The sequence below is a fragment of the Rhinatrema bivittatum genome, chromosome 6 (assembly GCF_901001135.1).
Source record: "Rhinatrema bivittatum chromosome 6, aRhiBiv1.1, whole genome shotgun sequence".
Taxonomy (NCBI): Eukaryota; Metazoa; Chordata; class Amphibia; order Gymnophiona; family Rhinatrematidae; genus Rhinatrema; species Rhinatrema bivittatum.
Genome location: NC_042620.1, coordinates 348,723,693 through 348,738,508, shown reverse-complemented (window position 1 = coordinate 348,738,508; position 14,816 = coordinate 348,723,693). Strand labels below are relative to the sequence as shown.

Sequence of the window (14,816 nt, the reverse complement as noted above, 5' to 3'; positions counted from 1 at the left end):
GGGAGCGCAAGAGCTGAAGCACCCACTGCACTGCCTTCCTGACAGATGTCAGGACTTTGCACGATCAGCCAGTCGTCCAGATAGGGGTGAACCAAGATATCTTCCTTCCGTAGAGCCGCAGCCACCACCACCATCACCTTGGTGAAAGTCCGAAGAGTCGTCACTAGTCCAAACAGGAGGGTTTGAAACTGGAAATGCTGTCCCAGGATCTTGAAGCAAAGGAAGTGCCGATGCGAGTGGTGAATCGGGATGTGCAGGTAAGCCTCCTTTAAATCTAAGGAAGCTAAAAATCATCATTCGTGGACTGCAGCGATTAGTGTGTAAGGTTTCCATCCAGAAATGGGAGACCTTGAGAGCTTTGACCATTTTGAGGTTGAGGATAGGGCAGAAGTCTCCTTCCTTTTTGGGAACCACGAAATAAATGTAGTGGCCTAAGCCTCGTTCTGCCAATGGTATGGGAACAATGGCCCCCAAGTCTAGGAGCTGGGTCAGGGTGCCCTGCACTGCATCCTGCTTTTTCCCTGGTCCACAAGGGGAAGAGATGAAACGGTCTCTTGGCTGCCAAGCAAACTAACGCGTAGCCTTGCTTTATGATATCCAGGACCCACAGGTCTGCGGTAGAACTGGGAAATGAGGGAGCAGGGAGCTCCGAAATCAAAATGGCCATCTCTTCAGAGGAGCAGGCCGAGGCCAGTCTCCGAAGGTGGGCACGCCGGAGCGCGCGAAATCTGAGGACTCCCTGAAACGGACGATCCCTCCCTGCTGTGGAGGCAGTCTGCACAAGCCGTCATGGGAGAGTCTGCCAGACTCCCCACAGGCTGAGCATTGCGACGAGTGCAGCATGGGGGCACCGCTGAAATCGCTCCCCCGAAGAAATCAGCAGCTGACAGGCAACGTGCTGGGCAGAGGAATGGTGCCTCAACCTGACAGCCCGAGGGAAACTGCTTCTCAGGCGTGCTGCTGAAGGGTAAGAAGCTGGAGCCACCAGCATTAACCCTAAGACCAGCTGAAATAAAAAATCACAGAAATACAGGACACTTACCCCCCAACAGCCAGTCAGAAAGAGGAAAGACCTATCAGGTCTGCCTGCATGTCTAAGATAAAGTTCACACTAACGTAAACCTTTCTTTTTTTTTTTTTAAATTGCTCCACACCAAAGGGAGAAAAAGTTAGGAAGAAAAGCTGGGGAGCCAAAGGTGCCCCCTGCCATCTGCTGAAGTCAGAGAAAAATACTAAGGGACACAGTGTGCTCCAGGCTATGGGGCGGTCCTTTCAATTTTTTGCTCTGACTCCATCTGCTGGAAGGGGGACATAACCCAATGTCTGTACTGATCTGGGTATGTACAGGGAAAATTGCTTTAGATAGCAGTAGTGACCTGCCCCTGTTCTTGGTGGATGGCAGCACTTTTTTCTGCCTATGCTTCCCTGAAACAGAGGCAAAGTATACTGTTCACCTCATTTCCTGGGTCTAACTGTACAAACTGTGCATCCCACCTAGTTTCTAGGCATCACAATTGAAATTATTAACTGTCCACAACCTCTCACTATGCATATTGTTTCACTAAGTGCAGAAAGTTAACCAAACTGAGCAGAAATGACCTGTAAAATGCAGCTTCATATAAACAAGTCAAGGTTGCATTTTCACAGTGACTATTCTGAGATATTTCAACTGCTTTGTCTCATTTCTTACCTATGGCTTCTAAATACAAATACATTCCAATCAGATGTTTAAATGACATAACTGTACACCTTACCATTTGAATTGGTACTGATGAATCTGTACTGGCTCATGGGCTCATTACATCTGACAAGCAATCTTAGGGAAACTTGATCAACCTGCAATAAGAAGTAAGAAATCAAAATCTGCAGCATTCCAATTTAAAGTCCATGCCCTGCCCACCCTTGACTATTTTCAGGTTCATCTAGTTCAGTGGTTCTCAACTTATGGGGTTGGGGTGTCATGACATGGAGGTGGGCTTGGCCCAAGCAGAGTCCATCTGACAATTGCTGAAATCAACTCTAATCCATGATGGCCCAAGCACTAACAAGGACAATGAGGAAGGTCCCAGATTTTTCCCACTTCCCAAATACACTTAAAAATAAACACATGCAAGAAGAAAAATTAGATAAAGGGACAAAGCATATGCTCAAGAGTATAGAGGTAGAGACTACAGCTTGATGGGGTGGGGGTGGAGATTGTCCCAAAATTAAGTTTTAAAGGGGAAGAGAAAGTCCTGGTGGAAATGTAGAAAAGTCAGAGGAAGAAAGGAAAAATTGAACTGATAGAAAAAGTGGAAGTGTGGGGAGGTTACTGAACAGATTGAACTGGAATGGCAAGTACTTTTATTCAGGTTATGAAAGGTGCCCACAATAGCCACAAAATATGTCAGTGGTACAGCACAAGTATTTTGAAAGGGTCAAAATAAAAAAGGTTAAGAACCACTGATCTAAGTGTCTTCTACTAAGAGGTAGAAACTTGAACATTCCATGGCTAGGTGGTTCCATTGTACTAAACTGCTCAAGCCATAACACGTGTGACAAAGCTTAATGTTGGTTGCATTTTAGTTGAGATCTTCAAGGCTAGAACTTCCAGGCTTCACAATAACTTCGTGAGATTATATTTGCATTTCCCACTATTGCAGATCTTACCATAAAAGTTATCCATCTAGTATCAAAATTAGTGGTTTGCTTGAAAATTTGCTACTAGTTGACACATTAAGCCGTCTGCTATTTACTGAATAAGGTTGTATAAACTACTAGTGAAGAAAAAAAAATGGTCTTAAGATACAGCTTGCCCCCTCCCATAAAAATATTGGTATCCCAGAGCTGTACTTAAAGCTTCAGCTTAACTGAAGTCTCACATACTTTATCCAAGTTAGAGAAAATGTTGAATTTTCAGGATTTACTGCAATCCAATATTGCTTTTCCATATGAAAACTGGAAATCTGTGCCTGAAAGCACTTCCATTGTATGATGTACAGCATGATGTACTATGGAGATTGTTTCAAGTTTTGACTTAGATGAAAAACTAGTTTGCTTTGCTTACCATCTTTTGCTGTTTCTCAGGCATTTGAAGCTTTAAATCTGATGTGGAAAGCTGAAAGATTCACTTGTTTTAGGTGTTCGTGAGCCTTTGAGAAGACGTAGAGACAGCTTTGCTTATCTTAATTCTCCATTGCCTTTAGAGTCAAAGGTGTTCCTTTAAAAGTGAGACACTACAGAGTTGCAAAAAATTTGAAACATAACAGCAAGTATTGTTTTGCAGCTTCCTTGGTGTGACCGAGTCAACCTTTTATTTATAGTATTTGAAGTTGATTTATCACATTGTTTATTTTTTGGGGAATGGGGAGGGAAGTCCTTGCAAATTCCCAGAGACATAGTTGAGTTAGTATTTGTTGCCATTTTAGGCTTAGTGACTTAACTCCATTTTTTCCTTTAAAATCAAGCCATCGGAAGCAGACAATTTGTGTGAATTTGTTTCAGGAGTGAATTTGAATCCCTACCACCCCATACCAGAGCCACATAGTTTGGTTTTGCATGGAAGTTTGTGTGGAAAGTCTCCAGTTTTAGCTGTTTGGAGTTTTTGGTGTGGAAGGTTTTAGCATTTTGCACTGTTAGGAAAAATAAGATGAAGCGTAGCATTCAGGGAAACTTTACTTTGAAAAACTTACAACACTAATACACAGCTCAAGCTATACAATGAACATCCAATTCTGAAAGAAAATGTTAACAAGTTTGAAATGAAAATTAAGCATTTTTAACCTTTCCTCACAAAAGCATAAAAATGAGGGGGTGCTTAACAGGAAACAATAAAAAAGATAAATAAAAACTTTTCCTTTCAGTAGTCCTCTGGTAGTAAAGACAGAACTTCCATTTGAGTTTTGTTTGTATGAAAAGAAAATCTGTGGTCCAAAAGATTTAGTATCTGCTTCTGCCTCCACCTCTATCAGAACGGCTTCCTCCACGGCCACCACCCCTGGGGGCACCACGGCTTGAACTGCTGTATGAATCACGTGGTGGAGGATAGCCCCTGTCCATACTAGGGGGAAGGCCACGGTCTTGTCTGCCAACACGATCACGGCCACTTGAGTAGAGATCACTTCTGCTTGAGTAACCATCACGGCTTCCATATCCATCACGAGTGCTGTTGTAATCATCATATCGACTGCTTCCACCATATGATGGCGGGGGCCCTCGAGCAGGTGGAGCACTACGTGAGTTACCTGCAGGGTCAATGTCAGGTAATATGGCAACACTATAAGTTTATGTACATCACTCATATCTGAATTTTACAGAAGTGCTGTCTTACAATTCATGTTACTTATTTGAATGACTTTGCAAGTTCTTAATGTGCCAAGGTGTGGCACTTCTAGTGAGGGGCTGCATTTCCTTTCAACATATAAAAGATCAAGATGTTAAAATTTGTGCCATGTTGGGGTGCACAGGGAACTTAATTCATCCATTGATCAAAGAAAGTGTTTCTTTAACAAGGCATTTGCCATTTTGGGCCATGGGGATGCAGTCTGCTCAGCAGATTGAATAGATCAAGATGATTTCTTAATATAATTTCTGCTGTGTTAAGGCATCACATACAAAGGGGGCTGCATTTCATTTGTCTGGTACAATGTGAATGCATTTTTGCAAAACTTCAGATGTATTCTTATGTAACCTCTGCCACATTGGGGCAAGTGCATGTAGCAGAGGGGGTTGCATTTCATTTGCCCAGTAGAGTGAATAGATGTGTTCTTAAGTCACTGCCATAAGAATCACTTATAGAAGTGGGCTGCATCTCATTTGCAGAGCAAAATAGTTTCAAACTGTAGATGGTGAACATTTCAAGACAATCTTTAGGGGGGACAGAAATCCAGAACAGATTTTACATTAGAAATTCAGCCACATTTTCCAGTATGGTGCTATTTTGTAATGAGGATTTTGCTTCGTTACCTTATGACAGTGGTTGATCTTGTAGTAGATTAAGTATGGCATATAGTAATAAGCTGAAACTTGCCAATTTCTCCAGGTAAGTGTCCTGGTTGCTCATTGTTCCATTTCTCTTTATAGACCTAAAATGGGTCCTGGAAGTTTAAATATGTAAACATGCTTCTTAAAGCAGGCCCTTACCGTACGACTCATATGAATCCCTGTAAGAACTTGGATGATCGGCATAGTCCCTATCACGTCCGCCATAACCATCACGATCACTGTAAAACAGAGCAGCTTTGTAGCTTCAGGTAGACAAATAAAATATCATTTAGTTCTAACTCCATGCTAATTACCTGTACCCTCTTGATCCATAGTCATCTCGAGAACTAGAATGGCCATAATCCCTGTAGGCATAATCCCTGGGAGGTGGAGCATAGTCTCTTGCATCTCTGGAACTAGGGTAATCTCTGCTCGAGTAACTACACAAAATAAATCCAAATACAATTTGTTTTAAACTGAAGACTACATCAAATATCAGTTAGCAACCCTAGTAAATGATAAATACCTGTCTTTAGCACTGTAACCATCATCTCTCGGAGAGAGGTATACATCTCTTCTAGGTGGCAATGGATCTCTGCGAGGAGGACCATAGCTGTCCCTTTCACGGGGCATGGGAGCTTAAAAAAAATAATCAATTGAAACAGCTTCAAACACAAGTCATGTATCTTGATTTGCTGAAGTACAGTTTGATTTATGCTCATTGTAATCTAAGACATTTAGCTTGTTATTTAGATGTTTAATAAAATAATAGCATGTAGTTTCAATGAAAAGTCAGTTCTCTACTACAAATCTGCTGGCAGGGGAATATAAATCCATTGGTCCCAAGTACATCTGGCTACACACTAGGAAACAATGTTACTCCTTTTTCAGTTACCTACCCTTATACACCAATTATTTTGTGCCTTTGTATTCAAGGAAAGGAAATTATCAGGCAAACTTCACTTTCTGTACAATCAGACCAGTCCCGATGATGCACATCAACCAGCAGATTGAGAAATAAGGGTGATAGTGAGCCTACAGATATGTCCATGCCGACACTAGCCTGCCAGCATTCCTTTAAGCTAATAAAGCAAAGCCAAAGAGTTAAAGGACAAAAAATCCCAGTAACCAAGACACTTCTAGATGAGGATGTAGAAACAAAAGAAAAAAAGTTACTCACCTGCTAGTTTTTGTTCCTGTAGTACCATGGATCAGTCCAGACAGTGGGTTGTGTCCCCCTTCAGTAAAAAGAATACCAAAGCCAGAAAAGGACATGGTATGGATCAACTAACATATGAACTTGAGAACCACACACAACTAAAAACGTAACTTAGAACTTGCAAAGTGAACTGGTAGACAGAAGTTGAGCTGGGCCCAATCCAGATAGGGAGGGTGTCTGGACTGATCCGTGGTACTACAGGAACGAAAATTAGCAGGTGAGTAATAATTCTCTTTTCCCTGTACGTTCCCAGACAGTGGGATGTACCAAAGCTTCCCTACTTAGGGTGGGGGCTGTGGATAGCCCTGCATGAAGAACTTTAGCACCAAACGAGCCAAACTCCGGAGATGGAACATGCAATAGTGCCATGCAATGATTTCCAGGAAGCTGCTCTGCATCTCGTGTGGAGACTGCTTGGCTCTCTGCCAGGGAGGTTGCTTGGGACTGAAGGGAATGAGCCTTGATGCCCACTGGAGGTGTACGACCAGAACAGATGTGGGCGGAAAAGATAAGTCTTAACCCTTCTCAATAGTGGTTTTGGAAGCCTTGCAGCCTCTTGGATCCGCCCCAGAGAACAAAGATGGTCCGTTAAACGAAAGTAGCTTCCAAATAATGCATGAAGACCAGTTTTACATCATCAAGTTGCTTAAGCTCTCTAGGGCTGTCATCCAGGAAGGATGAAGTTCTACCAACTAATTCAGATGGAAAGCAGAAACCCCCGAATCTGTGAAATGTAGGTAGGGCTCCCTACATGAGAGCTTAGAGTTCTGAGATCAGACAACTGAGCAAATGGCTACCAGGAAAACAGTCTTGAGAGATCTTTAAGAGTAGCTCTGGGGAGAGGTTCGAACGGTGGGTCACAAAGAATCTGGAGTACCAAATTTAGACTCCAGGACGGACACAAGGAGTGAACCAGAGGCCTGACATGTTTTACACACTGAAAACAATGTCAGGACGGAAAAGAAAGACTAATTCCATCAAGATGATGCACCAGGGCCCAGAGGGCTGCTACTTGGACTAGGCCAGGCCCTTCTCAAAACCTCTCTGCAGGAAGGAGAGAATGTTGGTAATGGAAGCATGACGGGAGACATGCATGGCGACACACCAAGTCTCAAAGACTTTCCAGACACAAACATATGCAATGGATGTAGATGGTTTGAGCTTGGAGGGTGGAAATAACCCCATCCGAGTAACCGTGCTCTCTCAACCTGTGTTCAAAAGCCAGGCTGCAAGACAGAAGCGATCTGCCTGGTTGAAAAATACCGGTCCTTTGAGACTGTTTGGAAGATGTCCCAGCCGAACGGGACTGTCCACTGTCATGTTGACAAGTCTGTGAACCACGGTCTTCGAGCTCATTCCGGTGCCCACCAGGATTAGTGGACCCTGATGGAACTCTATTCTCCGTAGTACCTTTCCCACCAGCAGCCAGGGTGGAAACGTAGAGCAGGATGTTCAGTGGCCACAGAAGGACCAGGGCATCTACTCCCTCTGCGCAGCATTCCCGTCTGCGACTGAAGTGCGGGGCTTTCACATTCTGTTGTGTTGCCATCAGGTCTAGATGGGGAGTCCATCATTGCACCAGTAGCTCCATTGCTCCTTCGGAGAGCTCCCACTCCCCTGGATCCAAGCGCTGCAGACTTAAGTCTGCTTGAACATTGTCCACTCCTGCTATGTGGGATGCTGCCAGTCGTGACAGAGCTCTGCCCATGCCATCAACTTGTCTGTTGATGGCATGGCTCTTGGGAGACATGCCAGCTTATTGTGCCTCCCTGGCGATTGATGTATGCTACTGTCATTGCGTTGTCTGAGAGAATTCGCACCACTTGCCCTCGGACTAAGGGGAGGAAGCGTTTCAACGCAAGATGAACTGCTCTGGTCTCCAGGTGATTGATCGTCCAGGCGACATGGCCTGTTGACCATTGTCCCGAGTAGACTGCATCCTGCACACTGCTCCCCAGCCAGAGAGGCTGGCATCTGTGGTGACGATCACCAGGTCTACTCCTCGCAGCAAGGGATCCACACTTATCCAGAGCAGGCTGTGTCTGGCTGAGTCCAAAAGCGGGAGGGGAGCCTGAAAATCAAGACAGGGCTTCCAGTGAGAGTAATGCCCACTAACAGATGCATATGGGCAAAAGCCCAGGGCACTAAGTCTATAGTTGATGCCATGGAGTCCAGCACTTGTAGGTAGACCCAGGCTGTGGTGGGGGGGGGGGGGGGGGGGGGGGGACGGGACAGGACCCCTGAAGCATTGCACTTGAGTAATGAGAAAGTATGCCCAATCCTGACGCAGGAAGACTTCCCCCCAATCTGGTGTTGAAGTGTGCTCCTAGAATGTCTGAGAGTGAGGCTTCTCTTAGTGAGACTGACGACCCATCCCAGGGAGTGAAGTAGTTGTAGCACCCTGTTGACCACTTGCTGGCACATGTCCAGGGACTTCACTCAGATGAGCCAGCCGTCCAGGTAAGAGTGAACTAGGATCCCCTTTCCCTTTTGTAGAGCTGCTACCACAGTCACCTTGGTGAATGTCCTCGGCACAGTCGCCAGACCAAATGGCAGAGCCTGAAATTGAAAATGCTGTCTGAGAATCTTGAAGCGAAGGAAGCGCTTATGTGCTTGGATAATAGGAATGTGCAGATAGGCCTCCGTCAAGTCCAGGGAAGCCAGGAACTCCTCTTGGTGGACTGCCGCGATCACCGAACGCAAGGTTTCCATCCTGAAGTGTGGAATCTTGAGGGCCCTGTTGAGCATTTTGAGGTTGAGGATTGGACAGAAGGAACCACGAAGTAGATGGAATAGTGGCCTGACCCTTGCTCTGGCAAAGGCACAGGGAGGATAGCCACCAAGCTCTGGAGCAGATCTAGTGTTTGATGCACTATGCCTTGCTTCTTCTCCAGGCCACAAGGGGAGAAGACAACCCAGTCTTACGTGCCGAGACCATTCTAATGCATAGCCGTGTTTTAGGATATCCAGGACTCACTGGTCTGAAGTGATTTTGACCCACTCCTTGTAGAAGAGGGACAGCTGTCCCCCTATCCTGGGAGTTGAAGAGTGGGCCTGCAATACTTCATTGTGAGGGCTTGGATGCCCCTTGGGAGGTGTTATCCCTGGTCTCTTCGGCCGTGACAGGAATGGGAACAGGACTGCAAGCGAGAGGAAGCTGGTCTCTGGGGGCCTGGACTGACTAAAATGACGCTGGCCCCTTAAGAGAGCACACCGAGCTGAAAATCCTGTAACTCAGGTCAATCTTTGGGAAACTTATGTACCTTATTCTCGCCGAGGGACTGGAAGAGCCGTTCCATTTCTTCTCCAAAAAGCAATTTGCCTTTGAAGGGCAAGGAGCCCAGCCAAACTTGAGGAAACATCCGCCGACCAGTTATGGAGCCAAAGCAGGCATCTAGCTGAGATGGCAGAGACCATGGATCTGGCCAGGACTCAGATCATACACCCCATAAGCAATTACCACCTCCAGGCAATCTGTTTGCCGTGCTTAGTCCGGGGAAGCTCTTGAGCACTTAATTGTTGCATCCAGCAGAGACCAGCTCGTTGCAGGAGGGAGCTACAGACAGCCACACTGACACCCAGAGGAGAAACTTTGAAAATTCTCTTCAAATACACTTCGAGCTTATGGTCCTGGATGCCTTTTAGCATGGTGCCCCCAGTGACCGGGATAGTTGTCCTCTTCGTGACCAGACACTGATGCATCAATGCTGGGCACCTTGAGGAAATCTGAAAATTCTTCTGGGAGTGGGTACAGCTTGTCTACTCTGCTGACCCTGAAGGAGCCATCAGGGGCATCCCACTCTGGACAACAATTGGAGAAGCCTGGGATGAAAGGGAAAGGTTTTTGCTGGTGGACAGAGACCCACCAGGACAGGGTCTCCCTTCCTCCCGGTCACACTGGGCCCTCAATATCTAACTCTTCCAGGACTTGAGGGATGAGTGGGTCCAACTCGTCCCTCTGAAATAGCTGTAAAACATGGGAGTCATCCCCTTTCATTTGTGGAGTTTGATCAGCCAGGTCCGGATCAAGAGAAAAATCCTATGGGGGGGTCTGGGTTAGGCAGATGAGACCTAGACCACCCATACCCGAGAAGGCCCCTGAAGGATTCCTGGCAATTGTGGGCCCCTGCTCCTGGGATTACTGGTGGTGTGACAGGTACCTTAGAGAGATCTGAAGAATCCCCACTCCCTTCAAGCCTGATGATTTTGGGAGAAGGAGCTGAAGCTGCATCCTGCTGCAAGATCCTTGCTAAATAAGCATTATGAAGTAGTAAAATGAACTCCATAGAAAATGGTCCTAGAGGGGCAGCAGGTGGGGGAACTGCCCCGATGGTAAAGTTGCATGGGGTGGGATTGCAGGAGTGAGAATCGGCAGGGGGTGGGGAGGTGAGGGTCTGGAGCAAGATTGGGAGGCACAGGCATTTCAGAACACAAAATGGCCGTCATTCCCTCTTCAGAAAGGAACGGGGCAGACCTCCCAAAGGGTGGGCACACTTGAGCATGTGAAGTCTGACACCCCCCAGCATGGCTAATTCATCTGCTATCTACAGTAAATTTATGATAAGCAAACTTGCTCTTTTCACTTAGATAAGCAGCTGGATTAGCCATGCTGTATGGGAGTCCCCAGCTGACGTTGAGCAATCAATATCTGAAGAGCAATTTATTTTTTTTTGCTCAATATGATAAGAGGCGGACAGTTCCAATGAAGGCTGTATTTGCATGGAATCAGTGCTCTTCTGTAGGATAGTCCCGTCTCAATAGGGCGCATCTACAGTTTGTCTAAATGGCAGGATGTGGAGTGTGTAGCGATAACATCTCCACTTGACATGCACGAGAGGTACGTGATGGAGCTAGGCAATCGAGGCTGTCGTTGCACGCACCTGATGTGTCCTTGAGTCGCAGATAGTGCTTGCAACCTTGTCATAACAAACTGGATAGAGGTGAATACCCGTGTGGATAAAGTGTTTGTTATTTGACGTGAACAAAAGTAGTAGTAGTGATGGTCGATTGGGTTATTCCAGTGCACATCAGGTAAGGTGTGTAACCGCCTCGCATAGTCATTTGCACGAGGATTAAGAAGCACATGGTAAGGTGATGTCTTGGTTAATGTGGAAACTGAAATTTGCCGTTGGTGGAAATTAAGGGTGAGTGCACAAGGTCACCCTGTCATGGTGAAAGTGAAGATAAGGAGGCTAGTTAACTAATGCTTAGAAGTTACTTATTCTTCTTACAGAAGTTAAAGCAATCAGGAAAAAACACCTACCATGCGGTAGCAAAGGGAGAAATTGTGAGCTGTTCGAGAACTGAAGTAATGGCTCATGGTACCTTATGCAGAGGTGGACGTATGTGAAATCCCTCCTTCATAAATCTGGAATTGTGTCCTCCATCTAGATGAATGTGAGAAGGTGCTACAGTTCCTAAGGAAGAATGTAGCAAGGAAGTAGCAAGGTTGTTGCTATTAAGTCGATTGAGGCACAAGCAAATTGGGTAGGTGGCAGGTGATGAACACCAGGAAGCATAGCAAAACTACTTTCTCTGGTAATTGAGGCCAGTGGATAGTCTTCCTGAGGAGAAGACATCCTGAAGGGTAGGAGAAGTGTTAAACGGTATCCAGCGAGCTTGCTGAATCCCTATGCCCTTAGGTATAGGGAGGAGTGAAGATGCTGCAGTGATTCCCTTGCCCCTGGGTAGACGCTGCAAGGTGGCGATCAGGGAAATTTTGTTGTGGATTGAAAACATAGTAACTGTAGCATGGTTTTGACCATGCTGTCGGGGTGAGGAACAGATCCCACCGGTTCACTTTGGATTGTGTGAGATAGGAGTGGTATTTAAAGGAATGCAGAGAGTGGGGCTTGTGACCAATCGATGATACAAGCATCTGGAGTGAGTCGGAATGGCTCAGGTAAACCAAAGAAAATCTGCAGTGTCCTGTTGTGTGCTGGAAAGATAAGACTGTAGGGAGACACTGCCTATGAGCTACTTTGGATTAAGTAGTGCCCTGTAGCAGGGGTGAAGTTTCCCTTGAGTTTGACCTCTCTGGAATTGTAAATTTTGGGAAGAGAAATTGTTTGCAGTGAAATGGATCCTTTATCCCACTCCAGTATTGGAATTGCTGGTTTGCAGAGGTTCCCTGAACTCAACCCTCTATTTGTTTACATAGGACATTGTAATCTGGTTGTCCATGTGAATCATGACTATGTTCCCTTGTAGGGAATCTCTGAAGTGTCGAAGGGTGTTGATTGCCACTTTGGGAACCAGGTGTATGTACAGTGTATGAAGTCCCTAGACCTTGTGTCTAATTCTTTCAGATGAATTCCCTTCAGGGGATGCATCCCTGGTGAGTATTTGATGTCAAAGGGGGTGCAGGGGTTAGCCCGTCGATAGTGTCTACAGGAGTAGTCACCAATTGGAGGTGTCTTTCCATACTGTTAGTATAGGAAATCAAGTGGACAGTGGATGAAGGAGGCCATTGGTGCTTGAGACCCCAGTGAAGGCAGCATATATGAAAACATGTATGTAGATGGCTGCTACCATAAGTGCCAACCCAGGTAGGACTTTGTGAGGTGTTACCATGGTACTGTGAAGTAAAATGGTACAGTGTGGAGAGAGCTACTGCTCTCTGGTGAGATAGGAAAACTTGACTGGAATTGTGTCGATGTAGGCATATTTGAAGTGTAAGAGTGAGTGGGCACCAATTCCGGTTGATTGTAGTCAATCTGGCAGCCTAGATTGTCTAGGTAAGAAAGGTCTGCAAAGATTCTCTTTGTAGTGTTTGATTGGATGTTAGGAGCCCAATTAGGTAGGGAAAAAAACTTTGCAACCCCGCCCATGCTATGCATATGGTGCAAAACTTGGGTCAGAGGCCAGGCCGAATGGAAGAACTTGTATTGGAAGTGATGATAGTCTGCTTGGAAACAGAGGAACACCAGGAACTGTGTACATCAGAATGTGAGCTTATGCATCTTGTAAGGCAAATGAGCTCATCCAATCTTTGGGGTGAAGAAAGGGAAGAATGGACTTGATGGAAGGTATTTTGATTTCTCCTTGTGGAGGTATATGTTGAGATACAAAGGTCCCAAATTGTGTGTAAGTCTCCCCAGTTCATGGAAACAAGGAAATAATGGGAAGAAAACCTTTGATAGGATTTCAGGTAGGCAAGTTGCGTATGACTGAGAAGACCATTGATCCGATGTAAACTGGATCCATGATGGAAGGTAATTGGACAACCGTTCCCCAGGAAGTGACGTGGCGTATTGATGCCTAACACACTGATTAGGTTTTGCAAACAAAGTCCGTTTGATGTTGCGGATGGCCAGGTGGTCCAGTATGCTGGTGTGGTGCCAGTCGCAGATAAGCCTGCTGCCTCAATGGTTGAGAAAACTGAGGCATATAACAAGGTATGTCTTAAATATGGTGAAGGCTGACCCTTGGTAGGGGGCCAAGCTGAAAATTGACCTCGTGATATAGATTGACATTGAGGAACGCTAGGAAAGGACCCATGCATTCTGCTCCTTGAGCATTGTCACAGCATGGTGGACTGATCTCCAAAGCAATTTTCTGGATGACATGGTAAATTCGCCCACTTGACATGAACATAGTCTCAGATGGTGGTAGCCTGTAACCCTGCAAGGCATCTGGATGCCTAGGCAGTTGAAGTTTTAGAAGCGACCTTAATCCTTCATAAATGGATCACCAATATTACCTCGACCCTCCCTCAATGATAAGGTATTGAGGTAAACAGGTGTTAGCTGCTATCAAAGGGATATTGTAGTATAAAACTGGTGGTTTGAATGCGGGCGGTGAGCAGATATGAAATTATGCACTGCGAAGTCATCCAAAGTTTTATTAGCCTTAGTCTGTGGTGTCGGAACAGATTCTGTACTTGAGTCGTCTGCATTGCTGACTAACTACCACGGATTAATGGATTAATTGCTCCTTGTGACCTTTGGCAAGTCACTTTACCCTCCATTGTCAGGTACAAACTTAGATTGTAAGCTGGCTGGGGATAGGGAAATATCTATAGTACCTGAATGTAATCCACTTTGCTCTGAAAAGTGGAATATAAATCTAAAAAATAGTATGGAAAAGCTTTCCATATGAAGGCTGACAAACTGGGTGTTGTGGCCTGTGAGCACAGTTGCGTTCGTGAGTTGAGTCGCCGATGGGCAGTGTCTGCTGATTTTGTACAGGACTGTGGTAGAAAGTGACCCAGGACTAGTTGTAGCAAGCCAGTTTTTGGGCAGGAGCTTTGTTGCTCATACGTTAAGGGGTGGTAATGTGTTATTTTTGGGGGGGGGGGGTTTGTTTTTTTTTTACAGTCATGCCCATTCTGGGCTTTAGCAGTCAGTTTTTTTTGAGTCACATACACAGCATGCTGGAGTCATCGATGTGCCTGTGGATGTGACGGGCTGTTGGGGTCAAGTACATGTTGGTGCGCTGTAGGACACTGGCGTTTTGGTGAATACATGTTCACGTCCATGTGCCTGCGGGCTTATTGGCGCACAGATGTGCCGGAGCTCAACTCTGTGCCAGGCCAGCCTAACCAGGTGGCTGAAGAGGTAAGCACTACAAGGGGCTTCTATGGCCCAATGGGGGAGGTCCCTGAAGACAGGGGATTTTCCCAAAAGTGCAAATT

The 14,816-nt window shown here is 45.7% G+C and overlaps 1 protein-coding gene across 1 annotated transcript in view; it reads right to left on the bottom strand.

The window, feature by feature from the left end:
• Positions 1-3,636: 3,636 nt before the first annotated feature.
• The window catches only part of RBMX (RNA binding motif protein X-linked), a 54,365-nt gene continuing 43,185 nt past the window's right edge, over positions 3,637-14,816 (bottom strand). The window contains exons 6-9 of the mRNA XM_029607791.1: positions 5,489-5,600; positions 5,277-5,402; positions 5,122-5,201; positions 3,637-4,223 (exon numbers count right to left, since the gene is read on the bottom strand). Coding sequence (XP_029463651.1) covers positions 3,919-4,223; positions 5,122-5,201; positions 5,277-5,402; positions 5,489-5,600 — 623 coding nt within the window. The 3' untranslated portion in view covers positions 3,637-3,918. The remainder of the gene's footprint in view (positions 4,224-5,121; positions 5,202-5,276; positions 5,403-5,488; positions 5,601-14,816) is intronic.